The sequence below is a fragment of the Leiobunum rupestre genome, chromosome 2, assembly GCF_980474605.1.
Source record: "Leiobunum rupestre chromosome 2, qqLeiRupe1.1.hap1, whole genome shotgun sequence".
NCBI classification, from domain to species: domain Eukaryota; kingdom Metazoa; phylum Arthropoda; class Arachnida; order Opiliones; family Sclerosomatidae; genus Leiobunum; species Leiobunum rupestre.
Window position 1 is genome coordinate 85,747,435 of NC_143385.1, and position 24,022 is coordinate 85,771,456.

The window sequence follows — 24,022 nt, forward strand, 5'->3', positions numbered from 1 at the left end:
TTTGTTTTAACTAATTACAAAACCAAAAAAGTACGTGTTCTATAATATACACTCACCACTGACTTAACGTTTTATTTTAAATTAATTCAATAAAAAACGTTTTACCTTTGACAGTCAATGTTGAAAATAAACCGAAATATAATAAAATATTATTTTATCTAGAAAAATATCTTAATTAAATTTTCAAATTTAAAAATCATCGTCCTAAATGTAAACCGGATACTACTTGCAAGGCATTTCAATATAGTTAAAAACGTCGTCTGGTTGTGAGGGTTCCAGTGACGTCAAAATATTTGAATTTTATATAGATAATATACAGGGTGTTTTTTTTTGTTCGAAAAAAAGATTTTTTTTCAAAAACTATGTTTTCTAGAAAGTTGAAATTTGTACTGTACATTATACGTGCCGGGGGACACTATATACCAAAATTGCATCTAAATCGAAAAATATTTTCACGTTTTTTGAAAATTTAAATTTTAACCGCTAGGTGCTATAAGAAAATTGTCAATGAGAAAATTGTAGAGCGTCACCGAAAACGTACGAATAGCGTTGGCGCGAAAAAAATAGACGTCTTTTTCACTGACAAAATACGACTTGAAAAAGTGACAAGTTGGGCAAGCTAAAATAACTTTTTTTGAATTCCATTGGGAGAGTAGTGTAACTTTATGAAAGTAAGAAATTTTTTAATCTGGTGTTTAATGCAATAAACATCGCTGAAAAATCGAGGAGACAAAGGCGAAGAAATTAAATTAATTAATTAAATTATTAATGGCGATTTAAATTACGTAAGATCTGGCGACCTTGCTGGCCAATGTGCCGAACCGTTTCACCCTATTCATCGTTTTTAAATACAGTATTTCACATTTTTTTTTGAAACCACAATCTGGCTCATTTAGCTATTGACTTTTCCTATTAGTTTTTTAATCTAATATGCCTGTGTTTGCATGTAGTCGTATTCGAAACCTATTTTAACCCTGATAGGCGAGAAGATAAATAGACCACAGGTTTAAAGGTCAGTAAAAACCTTAAATTTATTTAGTATTTAAATAACTGTAATACAAACTGTGTAACATTATTGTCGTAATCAATCTTAACAATCATGCCTCAATATTCCAGAGCTGATCGTACGGAACTAGTGGCGGAAGGTGGAAGAAATCTACGACGAGTGAGTGAGATCTTTGTGCAATGACATCCAGATAGAAGACCATTCATAACTACTGTAAGGCGAGCTGTTAATGACTTTCACCAGTATGGTAACGTACAACCTCGATTTCGTGGGCCTGGTCAGCGGGATTTGGACTTTGAAAACACCGTTTTAGCCTATTTTCCCGCATACCCACATAGTATTTGTGCCGCGGCGAGTAAGGATTTGGCTTGCAGTAAAACTCGCATTTGGGAAATTTTACATAGGCGTAAGTACCATCCTTACAGAGCAACGCTTCACCACGGTGTACGAGATGGAGACGCTAAAAAACGGCTGGAGTTTGGCAACTGGCTGCTAAATTCCGTGCACGACGACCCACAATTCCTCCGCAACATGCTCTTCTCGGATGAATCCTCGTTTGCAAGAGACGACCCTTACAATCACCAAAATAATCATGTTTGGGAAGACACAAATCAACACTAGCGATATGAACACCGTCACCAATTTCAATTTGGGCGCTTGAATGTTTGGATTGGTCGTGTTGGAAACCGGTTAATTGGTCCAGTATTCTTACCGCAAAATCTAAATGGCCAGAGTTATTTAGATTTCTAGAGAAATGAGCTAGAACAACAACTTGACGAACTGCCGTTGGCGCAACGAGCAAGACTGTGGTTCCAGCAAGATGGTGCCCCGCCTCATTACCACAGAGCCGTGAGAGTTTACCTAAACAACGAATTTCCACAACGAGGGATAGGGAGAAACGATCCCGTACACTGGCCAGCAAGGTCGCCCGATCTGACTCCGTTGGAGTTCTTTCTTTGGGGCTTCTTCAAGGACAAGGTGTACGCCACTCCGGTTGAGACCCTTGAAGAGCTGCGTCAACGAATTGTAAGCGCTTGCCGGGAAGTAACAAGGGCGTATCCAGGATTTTATTTCAGGGGGGTTTTTGAGGGAAAATTTCAAGGGGGGGGTGCTGACGGAAGTTTCACTGACTTTTATTAGGCACCCCCCCCCCCCCCAGTCATCAGCATTTGGGGGGGTTCAATACGCCCTTGGGAAGTAACCCTGGAAATGATTCAAGCCGCCTTCGACAATATTATTGTTCGCGCCCAAGCCTGCATCGCACCCGAAGGTGGTATTTTCGAAACGTACTTATAAACTTTGTTTGTAAGTAGATAACTAAAATGTCTCGTTTTTTCAAAAAAAATCGCATTATTCATCCTACGAAATTAAATCGTGTAATACCTTCTTCGGCATTGGCTCCTCGATTTAACAAATTTCTGAATTTCATAAAGTTACACTACTCTCCCAATGGAATTCAAAAAAAGTTATTTTAGCTGGCCCAACTTGTCACTTTTTCAAGTCGTATTCTTTCAGTGAAAAAGACGTTTATTTTTTTCGCGCCAACGCTATTTGTACGTTTTCGGTGACGCTCTACAATTTTCTCATTGTCAATTTTCTTATAGTAGTAAGCTGTTAAAATTTAAATTTTCAAAAAACGGGAAAATATTTTTCGATTTAGATGCAGTTTTGCTAGAAAGTGTCCCCCGGCCGTTTAATGTACAGTACAAATTTCAACTTTCTAGAAAACATAGTGTTTGAAAAAAATCACTTTTTCGAGCAAAAAAACTCCCTGTATACATATTAAGTAATTTTTATGAAGTACAGGTAATTTTCTAAGATTCCGGAGTCATTTTCTTCGCCGGTTAAACCCCAGAAAGGTTTTGTGGATCTAGTCAAGGACAAACGCCTGTTTACTGATTGGCTCAAGAGATTACCTATAACGCAGAAAGGCATCGGCCATCTCAGCCCCAGATGGTAGAAAGGGTAATGATATAGTTAGATATTCATGGTTGAAATGAATACGTTCATGCCTACATTGCAACTTTGTTCAGATCTTTGCCCCTTCATACTCAAAAGGGAGAAAGCAGTCTAGAAGAATAATGTAGCATCATAAGCCTATCAAGCGTCAGGCGCGGGAGAAATCAAAATTAGGGTCTACGATACCTGGCGGAGAAAAAGGGCAAATCCTCCCAATCCCCCTCACCCCTTCCACTTATACTACTCTTGCCATCTACGAAGAAATTTCCAGTAGCATGCATTGGGGGATTAGTGCATATGTTTTGGTTTTTCACCACCAGGTGGATACATGTAGCCAGTTTGGTCAGTCATTATCCTAACGTTAAAATCCCATTCGTTTCAAATGACTGTAGGAAATGGGAGGAAATTTCCCAAACCACGACGTACAACAACTGTTAGTTAGTAGTTGATATAAAATGGCGGACATAGTGAGGGGAAATGGAATTAATGGCGGCGTCCCATGTTTTGACGCGAAACAGAGATAATTTCCGAAGTTTTGAAAACACAGCATTTAATTTATCACAAATAATCAGAGTTTCTCATTGAAAAATATTGAATTTTCGACTTACTAAAACAGCGGCTATGGTGATATTGGCACCATGGTAGTTTGGAGTGGTTCTTAAAAAGCTATGGTACACCATTTGTAATATTCCTTTGGAGATGTAGGGCGAAATGCTCGAATCTTCAACTTTTACTATTTTTGGGTCGAAAATAGTGGTCTGAAAGTTTGAAATAATCATTATCAGTACCAACCAGAGATACATTCTATGAACGAAGCGAAACCCATACTTAGAGGTAGTACGAACTAATTAAAAAAATCGTCTGCTAACACGCACTACGACTTGTTTTTAACGTAAATAGCGCCAAACATCATACTCCCTTTGAAGTGAAACACTGCGAAAATGAGTTTAAAGGCCTGTAAATGGTACGCTTCTATCTTTTTTTTTAATGTATACATCGCCTTACAAAATGGAATTATAACCTCCGTAATTCTTTCAACATTTTTTAACATGTTCCATAAATTTTACTTTAATTTACTTTCTATACGGAGATAGGAAACAATATGGAGATAGGAATTATTTAAAAGTTAAGGTTTGAGAAGCGTGCAGGTTCGCCTCTGGTAGGAAATAATTTATTTCATCCTAAGGTGGCTATACAGCAGAAGCTGTGGGAGCGCTTACCCCATCTAGTGTCAGACACTGAGACACCAGTACCTTAAGACGCTTTTACAAACTCTAAAAGGTGAAATTTAAAGGGATATTGATGTTAAACTATATTTATGATAAATCAAAAGTTTGGATCTATTTCACTAACACCCAAAATTAAATTAATTACTTATATATATTTTAATAATAAATTATTAATTACTTATATCTAACCGGTTACCTGATAAAATTCGTAAATTATCGTAAGCTCAGGACGACATTATCGTACCACTTTAATTAGCTCAATTAAGTTATCGACGTGTACGATAGCTATCGTGCGTCTGGCAACGTTGTCGTAAAGAAATAAACAAGTTCGTAATGATCAGTGAATTCTGACCACGTAACAACTACCATAATATAAGCGCAATAAGATTATAGTTAGTGGAAACTTTTTTCTTCGAGTCGGTTTTGGCGCTACACATTGCGCCAAAAGTGTGATTTCTTGAAAAACTAGCTGAACTTGGATTAATAGGGATATTCCGGTCTCGTATAAATTCCCCTCGCTGGTGGAAAATCGCAGGGGCGGCTCAAGGGCCGGGCAACCCGGGCAATTGCCCGGGGCGCCGGTTCGAGAGGAGCGCCGAAATTGAGTTGTGCGCCTTTTTGGTTTACCAAGAATTGGATTTGTTTATAATTTTTTTTAATGAAAGCGTAACATAATTTGAAAAATCTTTAGCTAATTAGAAATACAAATCGTTTTCCCAACCAAAATGTCCAACATCGTCGATGAACGTTTTTTTGCTACTAATTTATTTTGCAATTCTGACGGATGAAGCATTTTTCTGGTATTAACATTATAAACCAGGGTATATAATAATAATAAGAAGAAAAAGTGGTTGGGCGATACTACAAGAATAGAAGTGTGCCAGAATTTTTAGCCCGGTGTACCTAGTAACAGGGGCCATACCTCCAGAGGCCTATCATCATAGTGCCCAACGCCAGCGTCCCAAAGCCCGGACAGGTGACAAATCCAGCATGGGTAGTAGTACCCTACTAATGATGGTCGCACCTTTGATGCAAACCACTCAACCCAGCTAAAGGTGCGGCAATGGGTTGACCAATTCTCACTTCGCACACAGTGGTGGGATTAAGAGTGGATGCTATAGCAACAACTCCAGCTGACAACCTACCTACGTAGGTCATACCCTTTGGAGAGAGCTCCTAAAGGGGAACGACGGGAACACAGCAGTCCACATAACCCGGCACAGCTGGCACCGTAGATCCCGGTGTGCTCCAAAAGGCCAGGAAACAGGACCACCGTGCCCTCATATGGAGGCCCGCCACCCCACAGCAGGCTACCCAATCCACCGAGGTGGCCAGTTTGCACCGACCATCTCCGTTAGGGTGGCCCGAAGCTCAGTTTCCAGCCCAAACCTGACCGAAGTTGGAGGTGTAGGTACACCGGGCTATAAATTCTGACACACTGTCAGGATACAACATTTGAAATAATCGACTCAATTCAAGTACATTTCGTTGACCATCTCCGTAGAATAATTCGACCATCCTGGACCGCTGTTCACAGGTATAACGAGGCATCTTTTTATTTTACTGGAGTACGTTCAGAGAATAATTTTAAAACGAAGCTGTCTCTTTAAATAATAAAATGGAACCACACTTTAAGCGACAGAGTAGTGCAAAATAAAAAACACGTGGGAAATTCAGTTGGCATAAATTAGACGGTTTCGTGGACTTCTTGCAACATTCTTGCCCCAAATAAGACGCGTGAATTCTGGAATTGATCTACTATGTAAATTGTATTTTCTCTAAAAAAAGATTTAAAATGATTTGGCTTAAAAAGCAGTCCCTATTTTTATCTTTACCAACATACGATCATTTCAAATTAGATAGGTTTCTCTTTCTTTTTCATGAGTCGTAAACCTTTTTGGGTAGTACCAACTTGGTTTTTTTCATGACGTATTATTTCAATGAAAAATTGTCCGTTTTTGACCAAACCAATTTCATTAATGGTGTTCGAGTACGCTCTACAACTTGTTGATTGAAAATTTTCGTCTACCACCTATCGTTCAATACTATACTGTCCTATGCAGCTGTAGTCTGGTGGCCAAGGGTTACTCTTAAAACGGTGCAGTCAGAACTGCGCACTCTTCAAAGGCTAGCTTGCGTTGGCAAAACAGGAGCTATGAGAACAGCCTCAACTGCTTCTCTAGAAATTCTACTGAATATTCTTCCTCTACATTTGTTTATAGAGGAAGCTGCTACTTTTGGTGCCTATAGGCTAAACCAAAACGGGTGGTGGATGGCCAATAGTTGGGAAAAGAGCCACACTACGCTTTTTAGGGATATTTCCAGTCGGTTACCTGTTCTTTCAATGGGTTCTGACAACATGGCTGCTAAACTTCGTTTTAGTAAGCCTTTCGGCGTGAACTTCCCTAGCCGCACAGAATGGTCAAATGTTACCCTCGGTACCAGAGGGGAAGTTGTCTTTTTCACCGATGGGTCTAAAACCCATTTAGGTGCGGGCGCAGGGATGAACTGCCTAACGACCAAATACGGCTTCTACGAGAGCCTTGGGATTTATGCAAGTGTCTTTAAGGCAGAGATTTCTGCTATCTGCTTCTGTGTTGACTTCTGTCTTAAGAAGAACTATCGCGGGAAAGTTATCCAAATTTGTTCGGATAGCCAGGCTGCTTTAAAAGCTCTAAACCAGTCTAGTGTTTCTTCCAGACTGGTTCTTAGCTGCTTGGATCTCCTTTTCAATCTCGGTACGCTTAATAAGGTTCAACTTTATTGGGTCCCAGGACATAAGGTGTATCATGGGAATGAAAAGGCTGACATCTTGGCCAGGGAGGGTGCGACGGCTGGGTTCTGTGGGCCAGAACCTGCTGTCCCTATCCCCCGTGGCTTGATACGCAGCCTGGTTTCCAAGTACATGACTAACCATCAACTTGAGCTCTGGCTCGAGATGGATGGCCAAAGACAGGCTAAGGAGTTTATTCCTGGCCCCTCTAGGCAAAGGGCGAAAGAACTGCTTTCGCTCTCAAAATCTAGTATAAGGCGGGTTACTGGCCTGCTTACAGGTCACTGCCAGCTCAACAGACATTTAAATCTTATTGGTATCAGCGAAGACCCACTATGTAGGGCCTGCAAGGCCGAGGAGGAGAGTGCCTCTCACGTTCTCTGTAGCTGCGATTTTTATGCGGCTCAAAGGCTAGAGCATCTTGGGATGCATCAATTGGAAACTAACGACTTCTTTAATATGCCAGCCAAAAGTATCTTAAGGTTTGTGTCGGAGATAGGACTTTTCTAAGTCATAGGTCAGGGGAGAACAATGGACCTAGGGTCGAAGTGCATGGTTGGGCATTCATGCCGCCCCGCCCCCTCTCAACAATAATTATAATTATCGTTCAAAAAATAAAAATTTCAAAACGGTGAAAAATTTAACGATTTTTCTGAAAATTCCAAAAGAAAAGGGTCCTTTCTTATAAACGCCTGGGCCGATCAAATTAGGACAACCTATATATTAACGATAATCCTATTCAGCATGGACATTATAAGTAAAGTACTTAAGGTATACTAGTCTTGCCACCTTACCTAGTGTTTCAAACTCCATGTAAAATGACCATGTACCATAAAGAAGGTATTAAATATGTTTACACAAAGTATTTAGAAAGAGATTATTTATTGTTATGAAAACGGTAAATTTATAACATGGACACGGTAATGTTTTTACGGGGGGGGGGTAGTTTAATTTAGCCTCAAAATGAGAGGGGCGCCAAAAATCCCCCTTGCCCGGGTGAAAAAAATTTCTTGAGCCGGCCCTGGAAAATCGTGTGCTAATGGTTAAATGGCGCTCTACCGGTAAAGATAGGCGTACGTAAATCTATTCTGTGCCCCATTTTTCGCGCTTGCGCAGATATAACCTTGCATTTTCTCGCCGCTAGAGCGCCATTAGCACTGGTTTCCAAATTTTTGCTAAACCGAAATATCCCTATGTAGTACTATTTGTGCCAATGGCTTCACTAATACCTATTACCATTAAAATAAAATATTTTTGGCCACTATACAGTTTACTGCGAGATGCATCTTACCTTTCTAAAAATAATGAACGCACGGTCGGGCTCAACTTGCAGAACACACTGTTGATTATGTTCGTGAACTAATTTGCTGAACTGCAACAAAGCGTGATCTGTTGCAATTTCATCCTTCATATTTAATTTCAAATTCGTTTGGAACTGCATCAGTGGGATGAAGTGTACGCTCGCCTCGTCGTAAATTGCCTTTAAAACTATTTGTTGTTGCACGGTTTCTTTGTTCTCTGGATAAGTGAGTAAATTTTTTTAAAGATCTGGTCTAGTTGTCTAGGTGTTTGTTATCACGTTTTTCGCGTTAATTCAGTGTATTGTACTCGCAAACTGAAACTGGCTTCGCTAGATTAAAACCATGCATTGGGAATAAGGAAAACGCGGTTGGGGGAGCAGTGAAAACCTTCGCCAGAGATAGTCTGAACCTCTGCAGCAAACGTGAAAGTTGGGGGAAAATCACGAAAAGCAGTAGAGAGCGAGAAACATGAAAGTAATCTCTTCGTGTGAGCACTAGTGCTAGCTATTCATTATAGCCCGTTTATGTACGTATGCATTTGTGATGACGTTTCACGTGTTTACGCAATGGGTATGGCCCATGGGACTTGCAGACTGAGACCACTATGATAGCTTCGCGTTCCCTCAATATTTTGGAACTCTCAGATTGTGAGCTCTTTGTTCCCATATTAATTTGAACCGTAGACTAAGACCGCTCTGCTAAGTTAGTAAAAGTACATTGCCTCTTTAGATTGTAAATTAGGAAGCGAGAGCTTTTTACACAAAAACGTTTCTATTACTTCAGCAAAGAAACTACTCAACGTAGAGAAATTCTAAAAGCACCAAATGATTCCCGACATTTCAAACAATCGACGAGTCAAGATTTCAAGTTGTTTCTGGTTAATTTTAATTAATAAAACTTTGGTGATAGTGGGGTCACAGCTTGGGGCAAGACAACGAAGGGGATAGCAATGACAGTAAGAGATACATTTTGGGGCACGATAATGAGGAGGATAGCAATGACACTAAGAGATACAGTTTGGGACAAGATAACGAGGGGGATAGTAACGGCAGTAAGAGATACAGTTTGGGACAAGATAACGAGGGGGATAGCAATGGCAGTAAGAGATACAGTTTGGGGCAAGATAACGAGTGGGATAACAATGACAGTAAGAGATACATTTTGGGGCAAGATAACGAAGGGGATAGCAACGACAGTAGGAGATAGAGTTTGGGGCGAGACAACGAAAGGGATAGCAAAGACAGTAAGAGATACAGTTTGGGGCACGATAACGAGGGAATAGCAATAACAGTAAGAGATACAAATTGGGGCAAGACCACGAGGGGGTAGCATAGGCAGTCAGAGATCAGAATCAGAAAATCTATAGTTTTCGCGATATCCGAGACCGAAACACGAAATAATACCACGCAATTCCATAGAAGAAAGGGCTTCAAGCAATACTTATCTTCAATTGGGTCATTGTTTTCGCAACTATATGAAAGGCTTACCTTTTTTGTAATAAAGAATTAATGTAGGATTTTCTGATTTCAACGTTCTGGCGATAAACTGAATCAAAAGACGCCCGAATTTATCGTCGTACTGCTGTGAACCTATTTTGAGACAAGTATGTATATAGACCTTAACGCAGTGGCGTAACGAGGATATTTGGTCCCCGGAGAAAAACACCCTTATAGGTGCCCCCCCCCCCCCCCCCGTTGCCTATTTATTGTTTAATTTGAAAAAGTGTACCTTTCAAGTTTGAAGAAAAATGAGTTTAATATATAATACAACAAATCTATTTTACATGTAATACCCCCCCCCCTCGTTACGCCTCTGCCTTGACGTGATAATGATTTGTTCGGTAAATCATATATTAGCACTTCAGTAATGGCTGCCATTATAGAAGCCTGAATGACGTTCTATGACGTTACAGTGCATTACTCTATTGGCAACTAAAGAAATCTGTAAAGGTTTTTATTTATTCCAAAGACACGAAATTCACATGAGTTAATCATAAGACAAGAAGAAGTTAAGCTACTGCTGGTAATCGAATAAAACGTATCTTGAAGTTAATAAAAGTCGCAATAGCAACCATCCGCTCGGTAAAGTTAAAGGGGCTCCAAAGTTCGGTGGCAAAATGTGTGTAAAGTCAGTAAAGTTCAAAATTTACGGTTGACTGCCCGTCTCTGCCAAGGCCGAGTGAGGGGTTAGGGGGAATGAAAAGCATGCTCAATTTTCTTTTTTTTTGCCACCGAACTTTGGAGCCCCTTTAAGCGAGCTTCAAAGTTCTCAAAGGGGGCATTTAACTTCTACCATCTTCCATCACGGCTGAAGAAATACCGCGTTTACTAATCAGATAGAAGTAAATTATTTTCCTTCTGACTCAGCCTAATTATAATTACAGCGCCTTAGTATATTTACTAATATTCTAAATCATATTTTCCCCCTGTTATAGTTTTAAAACAAATACTATACGATGTATTTCGCCCATAACTATTTTTTTCTTTAATCAGATCCTGCGAAGATACATTTTTCAAGCGAATAACCTTAAATACTTGAACCGAGGGGCTGAACACTCCCTGTAACCAGTGAACAAATTTGTAGCTTTGACTGTACTAAAGTGATTACGTAACTGATTACAGAATTAAAATTACCAAAGGCTGTACTCAGTTCGATATGCTTGTAATCGGTGTACAGAATTTTAGGAAGTGGCTAGCCCCTCGACTTGCAAAGTCTCTTGATGCCCGAAAAACTTGCTTAATGGCTAATGAGATATATAAAGTACTTCTTGTGGCCTACATATTTAATCCAGATTGAAAAGTGGTCTAGTGCCCTAGAAGCTTTCTTGTATTTATTTAAACTTACGTAAATTCCCTTGAAATATGAAGAGTAGAATTACGAGTAGCAACTTTTGGTTTCCCATGTCTGTCCTGGTTTGGTCTGAGCCGTTCCTGTGGGAAACCCACCTTAAATATTGTTGTTGTAAGGTATCGATTCCGTCAACTTTAGCGAATTTACGGACAAACCAAGAAAATTTCGAAAGATACCCATATGTTGATTCCCAGGATCCTTAAATTATAATTCCTAGTAGGCTAGCGGGTATCAACCATTATAAAAGTTTATTTATTCATTCCTTACGCGTGTATCACTTGCAACGCACGACTGGGCGTTTTCCAATGTTACGATTACAAGTGGCAACCACCATATCCAGAGAGCCTCGGAGCCTGGATAAACGATATCTTTTACCAACGAAACTCGAATAGTGCCCAAGATGAAAAATAAGGTGACGTCACCAATGTACTAGCGTCCTCAATTATAATGGCACAGCTAAGAAGTCGTAAAATATTAAAAACGTGTTTAGTATATAAGCTGGTGTAGATTAAGCTTTTAGTAGATTGAAGGTTTCGGTCAACAGTTAAGAGGTCATTAAAAAATCAGTGACATAATGAGTTCTCGTTTTGGCACGTCGTCATATTGCGTGAAATTGTTTGACGAATATTTAAGTGAATTTTGTACTCGTGTGGAAACCTCCTACTACCAGAATCTACTAGAATTCAGCAGTAACTGGAAGGTGGAATTTAACCCCCCCCCCCCCCCTCCGTGATGGGCACTTTTGTTAAAGAACCGCTCAGCTCGCGAAATCTTCACAGTTCTCTTTTCGCTTTTTTTGAGCAGTTAAAATTTCGCTCCTCCCTTTTTAATTTTTTTGACGCTTGATAGGCTTATGATGCTACATTATTCTTCTAGAATGCTTTCTCCCTTTTGAGTATGAAGGGGCAAAGATCTGAACAGAGTTTCAATGTAGGCATGAAAGTATTAATTTCAAAAATTAATATTAAACAATATCATTACCCTTTCTACCATCTGGGGCTGAGATGGCCGGTGCCTTCGGCACCTTACGTAATCAGGAGACAGGCGTTTGCCGTTGACTTAATCCACAAAACGTTTCCTGGCTTAACCAGCGAAGAAAATGACTCGTGATCCTTAGAAAAATACCTGTACTTTAACAAATTTACTTGATAATCATAAAAAAGGGATTTATTAATAATATTCTTACCTATTTTCATTCAATCAAAAAGATGTGTATTAAAATTTTATAAATTAAATTTCGCACTAAGCCTCGGCACTGAAAGCTAGTCAAGTTTCAAAACGATTCCCTTCAATACAATTTTTGGGTCGTAGCGCTTGACCAACGTCATAACAACTAAGGGCCTTTTGCAAAAACCCTAGCCAAAGTGCTAGCCCATAGAATTTAACATGTGCGATTCTAGCAAAGCAGACTTTTGCAACGGGCTCTAAGCAGTAGAAGGAAAGTGAGGGCGAGGCTCCGATCCTAGGATCGAGGATCGAGGATCCAGGATTTTAGGGCTGAAATGGGGGTAAAATCGTCGAAAAGTCAATGTATTTATGATATTTCTCGCGACGATTTGTTTTCCCGTATATCAACATATTGTGTCCAGGCCAACTTGTTCATTTATCTACGCTTATCTCGAAAGATACTTGAACGTATATCTTATCACGTTTTATCGTACGGAATAAGTTGAAATGATGTAAAAAGTGATAACCTAGGCGGCGCGCGTGCGCGGATTACCCGGGGGACGCGGTTAATTTGAATTTAAGAGTGTTTTGACGTCATGGAATATTCGTTGTTAAAGTAGAATGGAAATATTTTTAAACTTCATTTTAATAGCATTGTAGTACTTAAATATGCTTAACACTTGAACCTATATCACGAGTATTACTTAAAACGAATATCTAAAGTTTAAGTATGAGAAACTTTCGTTCTCAAATGATACTTGAACATGCTACAAAAGGGGTTGTTTAGGGTTGTGGGATGTCATTCCACGGTTAACTGCGGTAGCTATATTCAATATGCCTAAAGCTCAGTATACATGTCCTACGTGCGCGAAAAGTTTTTCTATCAAATCAAATTTAAATCGGCATTTAGAGAAGTACACGGCGATAGACATAAGTTTGTCTGTGAAGTATGTGGTAAGACTGTTGCTAGATTGGAATATTTTACGAAACATCAGCGAACTCATGACTTGAACGCACCCGGCCCTTCTGAACCCATGGACCTGTCTCGCACACCGTCACCAGCATCTTCCCGTACACCATCACCTAGTCTGCTTCAAGACATTCAACTGCAATCTATCCAACCATCTGCATCAGCTTTACCCAACAGCCCAACACCATCACCTGTTCCTGCCTCACCAATACTTGATGAAACGCCGCCAGCATCCCCAAGTATGGTCCAGGCCCTAAATGATACGCTAGCGTCTATCCGTTACAATGCCGAGGACTATGATATTGATGCGGTTATGTTTATTGGACGTTATCGAGCTGCTTTTAGTAAATTTCTAATGGAAAGACTTGCTTGTAAACGTGGAATTAAGTGGTTCTTACTCGTAAGATCGATTTATATGAGACCTTTGGGAGGTGAAGAGCAAAGTGCGGAAGTGAGACCCTATTTCCGGAGCACTATGCAAACAACATTAACGCTCGATGTAATTGAAGACTAGCTGAATGACTGTATTGAAACAATACAGTCAGCAGCGGAAAACTTTGAAGCGACAGGTATGTACTAAAATTTATATTTAAGTTATATTTTGAACTAAAACATTATATTTTTGATAGGATCGGGTTGGGTAATTGACCGTGTTCTGTATGTAGAATTAAATGTAGCATCTTACCAACCGTTGCGGGGGTCATCGTATATGGAACTACCTGAAAAACTATCTCGACGTCACGCGATTCTTAATATTAGAAACGAAAATGATGAGAAATGTTTTCTCTGGTCAATTCTAGCTAAACGTCACCCAGTTTCTAAGTTTCATCACCCTAACAGTGTTTCCAAATATACACCTTATGAAAACGAACTTGATACCAGTGATATATCTTTTCCTTTCAAATTAAACGCTACGGAACTTAAAAAATTTGAATTAATGAATAATTTATCAATATCTGTGTTCGGCTTTTCGGGAGACATATTCCCCCTTTACGTAAGCGCCAACAAGTGTTGTAATGAAAGGGAGGTTGATTTGCTATACTTCACCGACGAAACTAAAGATATTGACGATGGGAATAGACATTACTGTCTTATACGAAATGTTGAAAGTTGTACGGGGATTTTTTCAAATCTCCTAGAAACGCTTTTTGTTCCACAAACCCGATAACAACTTTCTTAGGTGCTTGTCCGGTAAATAAATGATCTTGCACACTAGCCATAAGACCAGCGGGTATAGAAAATGAGGTGCACTCCGAACGAGTTACAGGATATTTAGCGGTTCCATATTGTAACGCCTTGGCTTGAGCGAGCGGTAGTTCCGGTATCACTTTAACTTTCCTCAGATAAAGGGACGCTGATAAAATCTCCACTTTACATTTTACGTCGGAATGAACGCAAAAAGCTGCTCTATTTTTATCGAATTTAAATTTCAAATCAACCATATTTAATAAAAAGCGTGGTTGTTGACATAAATCAGTATGGACTACGCCTAACAAGTCAATCGCCCCTTTTTGCGCTAAACTCGCTCGTTTAGAGAAACCATCGTTATCGAAAAATGAATCGAACTTTCCAGGCGTATCCCGATAGAAAAGTGAACTCGTTAAATAACTTTTTTTCGCAGAATCTCCGAACGTTAATAAAGTTTGTATCATACTTTTATAAGCGTAATTTTGACTGGAAGGTGTTACTGATCTTTCATTAAGAAATACGTGGACGTCGCTAAAAAGCGAAGGAAGAAACAAATTCTCGGGGGCGATATTGTCGGCTGGAGTTCCGGCGGCCCCACCCGCAACACCTGGAACCGCGGGTTGCGGTAGTTGACCATTATCTTTAGTTACCTTAACTCGAACGTGCAGCAAAGTTTGTGAAAGGTCTATATACGTTTCAGAGTTACCGTTGATAGAAAATGTAATTGATGCGTTATCAACTATATTTGATATTGGATTATACTCAACCCATTCTCCACCAATAATCGAAGATTGTGTCATAGGTACTTGAAACAAATCTAGCTCGGAATTTATACACTCAACTGAGTGCGGGTGTAAAAGGGACATTATGAGAATATATCGGAACGTTTAGGGAACCGTCCTTTCGCTATCCTGCCTGCTGTTGAAATGGCGCTTTTCGACTGAGTTCGTTTCCTTTTATTTCCGGAACCCGTCATTCTTTTAATATGATCCGTAGCTGAAGATGTTAGTCTCATGGCTTCATCAGCTGCTGAAGCTAAAGTTTCCCTTCCAGCGTTAATAGAATGCGATTTAAGCGCTGTTTTAATTGGGACTCCGCTAACAACATCGGTCGCTACTTTCGCTCCGGTACTTAAAAGTTTTTTTCCCAAGTAAGAAGCGCCTTTCTTCAGTAAAGGTACCGCGAATCTAAACGCTGAAGATAATATATTTCCTAGTCCATGTCCTCTTTGCACGGCTAAACCTCTATATACAGGTATTCCACCGAAACCAACCTGGTTTAAATAGTAACTTTCATAATCAGTTCTTGAAGGTGAATATTCAGACCTCATGATGTTAACTGTTCGCTCTCTTAAGCTAGAATGAAGGTGTGTCCTGAATGATTAAAGGTTTATAGTGAAGTCCACATTTTACGGGGTTTAAAATGTAATACAACGTGAGCTTTTCCACTATGAAACTGTATTGGCTCACCTGAATCATCTGTTATATTAATCTCTATAGTCTTAATATTATTACACACGACTGGTAGGTAATGAGGTTGTGAAAATATTTTTGTAGTTGTTTTCCCATTAGACTCGGCTTTCTCTTCGACGCTTATGATTCTTAATAGAGGTGCTAAACTATCCCCAACAACGCTATTTTCAACCAGATCAGAATAAACGAATAAGGAATGTAACCCAGCGTTCATATCAACTGGGTAGGGGGTTATCATTGAATTTAAAATGGTGAAATCATTATCTCTTCTATCCTTAAAACCTAGTAAAATCGATAGATCGGGGCCAATTACAGCTCTGATTTTCGGTTGCAATTTAACTTTAATTCGATTAGAATAATTTAAATAAGCGAATGTAACTTGTTCTTCTTCTTGGTTGTGGACGTTCATAACATGTAATAGTTCTTCCGGAGTTTTATAAAAACCCGCGGGAACTTCAATTATTTTATCATATTCGAGAGGGTCTTTAACTAGAGGGTTATCAGTCATTTTATCATATTCGAGAGGGTCTTTAATAACCAATAGATTAGGTTTTCGAACGTTATGCCATGTCCGAGGATAGCTTATTTCCGCTAACCCAACTTCGTACTGTTCCTCAAATCTTAACGGTTCTGCTAAATACGTTCGAAATTTACCAACGCTATTATCTTGGTAATATAATGACGAGGAATCTGAAGGTAGCGTTACGTAAAAACTCATTTTAAATCCACTTCTTGTATACAAGAATTAAATGTAGGGTCGTAATCTTGCCACTTGACATACAGTTCTACGCGGCCGTCCGATTTTTTCCTCTTTTTTATTACTTTTTCGATTATGAAGTAACAGTCTTTTAAATCTCGACCAACAATCTGAACCTCTTCTCGATAGAATACTCCTAAAATGGGGTTAGAATTTAAATCCATCAGCTTATATACAGGTGGGTCACGTGGTAGTCTCTCAGCTATTTTAAACAATTCTGTAGTAAAATTCGGGTTATATTTCTTATCGAAAATTGATAAATTTCTACTTATTCTACAAATATCTCCAATTTCAAACGCGTATGTTAACGGAGGAGAAAAATTTACCGAACCGTAAAGATTTTTCCATATTTTAGCAGAGTTATCTAGAGTAACTTCCGCGGGTTTACATTTAATTGATCTGTGATAACTATTGTTATAAGCGTTTATAATATCATCTAAAACGTCGATATATTTAAGGGTGTTATTCTGCGTGAAATAGCGATATAAACGAGATTTAAAACTTCTAATGAATCTTTCAATAATGGACGCTTTCATTTCCGATCGGGTAGCGAAAAATTTAATGTTCCTTCGTTGTAATTCACTCTGCACTTCTTGACAGACAAATTCGTTTCCATGATCACTTTGAATTCTTTTCGGTTGACGGCCTTTTTCAAAAACGTTACGTAACGCTTCTAAAATTGTTACACCTTTCTTATTTTTAACCGCTACAGCCATAGCGTATTTGCTAAATATGTCAATAATACATAATACGTAGCGAGATCCTGAATTATATTTAGACAGCTTCTGAAAATCTGCCAAGTTCGCTTGCCACTGTTCGTCAATTCCATAAACAATAGTTCGATTTCGTTTGAATCGTCTTCTAGCAGGTTTATGCAGCGTATATGTATCCTGCTTTATTAGAAATTGTTTTACTTTTTCCAATGAAACCTTTAAACCTTTATGTCGAGCTGAATTATAGAGCGTTCGAACTCCAGCGAATGACCCTGGGTCTGCGGGATTAGTATAGATTTTCTCAAGTTCTTTCTCCATATCGGGTAATATTTTGATGTAATGGCATGTAACGCCAGATAAGGAAATTAAATAATTCTAATATTATAATAACTATGATAATTAATACAGCTGTGATAATTTTCGGTGATTTTGAAAATGATTGTGATAAATAGGCTAAAAGTCCCAAAGAGACCGTTTCTGTACAACCTTCCATTGTAGGCTTATACTATGAAATGAGAACAACATTATCAGGTTAATATATTTTATTTAGTATGTATCCAAGGTCTTAGAGGACTAGGTGAAGATGATGATAACATTGAACTACTTGGTGGTGTATGAAATACAGCGAATGTTTTTAACAGTGTCAATCTTACAGGATTTTTAATTAAACGTTTTGAAATATTTGACTTATGAATGCCCTCGTAAAACTCAGTAACTCCTATAGGATCAATCACTGTTCCAGGCGTTTTTCTCACAGCGTCATACAAAAGATCGATTATATTAGATCCTCCAATCACTTGTCCTCGAATAGAAAGCTCTCCCGAGTTAGTCCATCTAATATATCTCGGATCTTCCGTAGTCGCTCGGTATAATGAAATTGCATCACTAACATAAGTTGCAGGTAGAGAATAAGATATTTGCGCGAACCAAGTTTTAGGTCGTTCAGAGTTTTCAATAACGGGAGAGATTTGCTCTTTACGTACGTAAGTTAACCGTCGTTGGAGAGTTTGATTGTATAATGCTAATTTCTCTGATTCGTTTAAATCTGGATTATCTAGAATAGATTTCATTTCATCATCGAGTGTCTTCTCTTTTTGAAGTTCAGGTGTTTCTTCTGTTTTGGAAGGTGTAGTGTTTTTTAATCTCTCCATTACATCTTCAGGTACTAGAACCATTTTTCGAGCCATCATCGGTTTATAGCTCGGCTTATTGCACTTCCGGCGACTGAGCTAACGATAGATAGCAGTGGCGCTAATAAAAATGGAAGAAAACCACCCTTTTGTACCAGTATCTTTCGTCATTTTGATATAGGGTTCTTCTTCGACACGTTTCGTATAACCGCGCTATGTTTCTTTAACCGCTTACGATGACGTTCTGACAGTTCAATTGTTCCGTGCAATACATTTATACAACATTCAACAAGAGCCAATATAGCTTCCTTGCTAGCGTATTTAATAGCTGTCTTTCTTTGATTTAGATTACAGGATGTTAGGAAACGTAGAAAGTCTTATGTTTTTCTTAACTCGTTTTGAGACATCCATTTAGAGATTTTCTTAGCCTTTCTTAAAGCGCAATGAACAGTTTCGGAATGAAAAGGATGGTCTAATTCAACGTCTTCTAGTTCTGATAATTTAGGACAGCCGGTATCTTCGATGTTAGTTACTGGAACACCGAGGAGTGTCGATAATACTGCAGCTTTTTCTAAACCTTTGGTGAAAAACGAAGTCGCTTTTTCCGCTATCTGATTGCAAATGTCACGTCTCGTTCTGTAAGGACGTTCGCCGTCATCCCATCGAAGGTGACAAATGTTATGAGATATCCATCTGCATTGTCTTTTATCTTCGTTTGAAAGCTCTTTGAAAGGGCATGGAGATTTGAAAGTAAAACTTCCGATTCTTCAGTTTCTAATACTACGTAAGCTAATTCTTTAATAATCCACTCTCGATTAACCCTAAAAAAATTCCCTTCTATAATACACTTCATTTTGGAATAAAGACAGCCGATTCTTCACCCGGTATTAAACCTGTTCGTAGTAAATACTGATCTGGGGTGTGAGGTTTCAAGTCAACTAATAAATACCCAAACTTCCGTGACGTAGCTTGTTGAAACGCATCAATAACGTATTTGCTATTGGTTGGAGATATCTGCCTCGCGAGATGATAAATTGTTGATTTATCTCGTGGTGATTTAAAAATAAATAGATAAAGAGCATTTAAATTTAAAGTTCTTATTTCTTTTCCGGGGTAATAAAGGTTTTGCATTAAAATTAGTACGGAGGAGTTTCTGTGATGAGATCCACGAATAAATAAATTAGTTACATCTTTATTATTAGATATCTCGCATAACAAATCGTCTAAAATAACTAAATTCCTAATTTGCGGGTTTAATATATTAACATCGAGTAACCCTTCGTGAAACTCGACTGAAGGTGTGTGTTCTAATATTGATTGAAATAGTTTCGGTTGATACTCGGTATAACACCATATTATCCTCTCCGGAGGAGGGGATATACAGGTCTTCTTATATTGAATCAACCGTCCCACCAGGAATGACTTTCCGCATTGGGTGGACCCGGCTACAAGCCCATTCATTGGATGTTGTAAGCTTAAATCCATAATGGTAAATGAGAATCGGAACATTAGTGCAATCAATTTTATTAGTTTTTTAACAAGTTTTTAGCATTGCATATTATTATTATTATTATTATTATTATTATTATATTATATTATATTATATTAAATTTTATATTATTTAAAATTTCTTTCGACAATTCACAGCTAATAGTAAACATTTCAATAATATTTTCACAATCTACCGACATAATTACTTCATAAAAATGCAAATCTACACGCTTAGAATAATCCGTCATGATACAATCATGCTGGAGTTGAGATGGATGATCAATTTGACAGCCATTACACGCTTTCTTCAGAGCTTCGTGTAATTGTTTAATTACAACGTTAGTCATCGCCTCCTTTATTTCTTTGATTTTCTTTAAACACTTCTGAATCGACTCGTACTGGTCGAGGAAATTCAACCAAGAAGATTGAGCGAAAGCTACCCCCTCTTTAGTCGGTAACAGTTTTCCATAGTTTACTCCATAACCATGGTACATTTTTCTAACATCTAAAACCTTTTGTTCGGCAAATCTATGAACCGAAAACCGTTTGGTTTCAGAACCTGTGAAAACCCACGATGTTTCAGCTTCGTTATTGAAATAAGCTTCAATGGCATCTTTCTTTGTCCATAGCTCTTGCAGTTCCGCTTCTGTTAGTTTGATACCCTTTGTTAAATCTAATAGACCGCAGTGGATGGTTTCATCCGCATAAACGATTAACCCTTTGTCAGCAGACACAGGAAATGAACAATTCCTATAAAATAAATACATTAAGACAAAGTTAAGAATTATCACTGAGTATTCCTACTTACATTTTAAGGTTCCTCGGAGTCACTTCCAATACAATTCAGATGGTGAACTTTCTAAATATGGTCTTACTATTATACGGTTTTCCCTTTTTATACTCTGAAATTATTTATCTTCGATATCTTATTTATTAAAATGGAGTTTAAAATTAATTCCATTCTACGTATACGCATTTTGAAGTGTACCGCGTTACGTATATAGGAATTTACCCGGTCCTCATACGGAATCACGTGTACAATTACAATACTTGAGAACGATACGTTTCTCATACTTAAACTTTAGATATTCGTTTGAAATACTCGTGAGAAAGGTTCAAGTGTCAAGCATATTTAAGTACTACAATGATATTAAAACAAAGTTTAAAAATATTTCCATTCTACGTCATTTTAACAAATATTTCATGACGTCAAAACACTCAAATCCATGTTTTAAATTCAAATTAACCGCGCCCCAATCCGCGCACGTTAACCGCGTCCCATATTCCATGACGTCAAAAAACTCTTAAATTCAAATTAACCGCGTCCCCCGGGTAATCCGCGCACGCGCGCCGCCTAGGTTATCACTTTTTACATCATTTCAACTTATTCCGTACGATAAAACGCGATAAGATATACGTTCAAGTATCTTTCGAGATAAGCGTAGATAAATGAACAAGTTGGCCTGGACACAATATGTTGATATACGGGAAAACAAATCGTCGCGAGAAATATCATAAATACATTGACTTTTCGACGATTTTACCCCCATTTCAGCCCTACAATCCTGGATCCTCGATCCTCGATCCTAGGATCGGAGCCTCGCCCTCACTTTCCTTCTACTCTAAGCCCCTCCCACCCTAGCGACTAAGGCTAGACTACCTAATGCAGTTAGATATTCATGGTTGAAATGAATGGTACATGTACATACTGATTTTGCTCTGACATCTCATTTTTCTCAAAAACTTTAATAGGTCGAGTTTTTACATTTTCAAGGTATACGACTATACGTATGACGTAAGGTACATTATAATTTATAATTTTCTGAAATTCAAAGAAGATTTTCATGTTTTTGACTGGTAATTGTAATCCTTGATGAAGCCCCTGAGGAATAAGTCAAACGGTGATAGGTCTGGTGATTTTGGAGGCCATCGAACGGGACCGTTTCTTCCAATCCATCGCTGCAGGAATTCAACAACCGCTTGGGGTTGATACGGTGGCACACCGTCATGCTGAAACTACCGCTGGCGGTAGTCGGGCAGAGGAATGTCGTATCTGTAAGGGCTCCAAATAGTTCTGCCCGTTCAGACAATGTGGCAAAAAAAGGCCGACCAGGCACGCCCATACGGTAAGTCTAAATTGGACTTGGTGATGGTGAGCGAATCCCTAGAGAAGATTAAAATAATCCCGCGTGGTTATTCGGGTTGTTCAAAGGGCCATCTCTGGAAAACGAACATTCATCGGACACCAAGAGTAGACTTAGGGCAACGCAGGTCGTTGTGCAGGGGGATGTATATATAATATCTTATAGATAACACAGCATCTGCGCATGCATTGGGGCGACTGAGAGCAAGAGAACGCCTGTATTTGAGTTAGAGGGGGAATGAAAGTGCAGGGCTCCCAGCCAATACCCTCTAAAAAATTATAGGTATTATAGGTATCCATAAATTATAGGTCTAAAATTATAAATATATATGTTTTTATAGGATCAAAATTCACAGATACTTAAACTTACTGACGACGACTCTAGACTTGGCGTCGAAACGGCCGTAGCGTAGCTTTTATTTTATTGTTAATAAAATAATTTTTATCGTACAACAGTGGTTTCCATGGTTTTAATTTAGTAAATACCTGTACAAGATAGTCCGCACATACAATTAGTAAAAGTTTTACATTTTAGCTTTTTTGGAAAAATGCGAATCAATAAGAGTGTTGCCGTTTTTACTGTTTCTTCTCCTCAACCTTCATGACATTTGTAATTATTTTCTATTTAGCTCGCTTGACCAACATGCTTCCAACATAGCTTACGCTACTTTAATTGTGGTCATATCATTCTTTTTAATAGCATCTTTGAGTTTATTAATCGCTTGTTTGAACAGACTATCGCGAACTTCTTCTTTTTCCTTTGTTTCTTTAAGGTACTTCACTTTGTCTCTAAATCTTCTTTTTTCTTGTTATGCAATTGAATTTTGCTATTTTCTATAAAGGTTTTTTTTCCTTATTTCGTATCATTTTCTTCTTTTTCCTGTTTCTGTTTTTTTTTAAGGCTAGCTTGGAATGACGATCAATTATTTGGTAATGGGTAAGAGGTGTAGTTGTCTCCTATATGGCTTTATTCCATCTTCAAAGTTAGACAATAATTTATGGTCTCTAATGTCATATTAGTTCTGTCCGATGTAAGATATCTTTGTGATTCAGAAAACCCTCTCTCTAAATCCGCATTACCATGCGGAATACATAATGCAATCTGGACTACTTTTAAAATGCTGCCATATTTTATGTGTCCCACACTTGTCTTAATTATTCCTACCTCAAGCCAAAAGTGGTCGATCCGCTAAGATTCGTCAATTTTTAACCCTTTAAATTGCAGTAGTTTAAATTCATCGACTAAATTACTGGAAAACTTTACTTCAATATCGTATGGTAGAGATTTTGCCACTCTTACACATCTCTCTAAGCTAATAGGCTTCTTGCTTTCACGAAATTCACGCGGTTTTACAAACAATCCGAAGTTTTTTCAAACTGTCTTAGTGGAATTTTCAACATGTTAAAAATATAGGATAAAAAAGGAATTATAGATTTTTATAAGACCATTTCAAAATTATAGATAAAGATAGGTTTTATAGGTTCGCCGGGGGCCCTGAAAAGTGGGATCGGCGTATGCCCAAATACAATTTTTATCTATAAGATACCATTCCCACCTGCATCATGGCTTTCGTTGCCCTTTAAGAAAATCCGGGTTTCATTCACACATGATGCTCGGCGGGTTACTAACGACGTTCCGTATCGCCATCGTGAAGTTCTTGGTGAAGAGTCGCTCGAAATGGATGGAAGTTGTGGTTTTGCAGGGTTCTCCAGACCTAGTCCCTTGTCAAACCCGGTCATCACTTTCACCATATGTAACATAATTACTCATAAGTATGCCTCTGTATAACATTTCCATTGAAAAAAATTCAATGAGACCTTGTTTCACGCGGAACATACATTAAGCGGACCCAAAAATGCAAAAATGCTTATA

The 24,022-nt window shown here is 38.5% G+C and overlaps 1 protein-coding gene across 1 annotated transcript in view; it reads right to left on the bottom strand.

Annotated features, from left to right (window-relative positions):
* Positions 1–9,851, bottom strand: part of LOC149960199 (glutamate receptor U1-like) — a 33,735-nt gene extending 23,884 nt beyond the window's left edge. Inside the window, exons 1-3 of the mRNA XM_090167409.1 lie at positions 9,756–9,851; positions 8,259–8,485; positions 3,574–3,723 (exon numbers count right to left, since the gene is read on the bottom strand). Coding sequence (XP_090023535.1) covers positions 3,574–3,723; positions 8,259–8,408 — 300 coding nt within the window. The 5' untranslated portion in view covers positions 8,409–8,485; positions 9,756–9,851. The remainder of the gene's footprint in view (positions 1–3,573; positions 3,724–8,258; positions 8,486–9,755) is intronic.
* Positions 9,852–24,022: the final 14,171 nt, after the last annotated feature.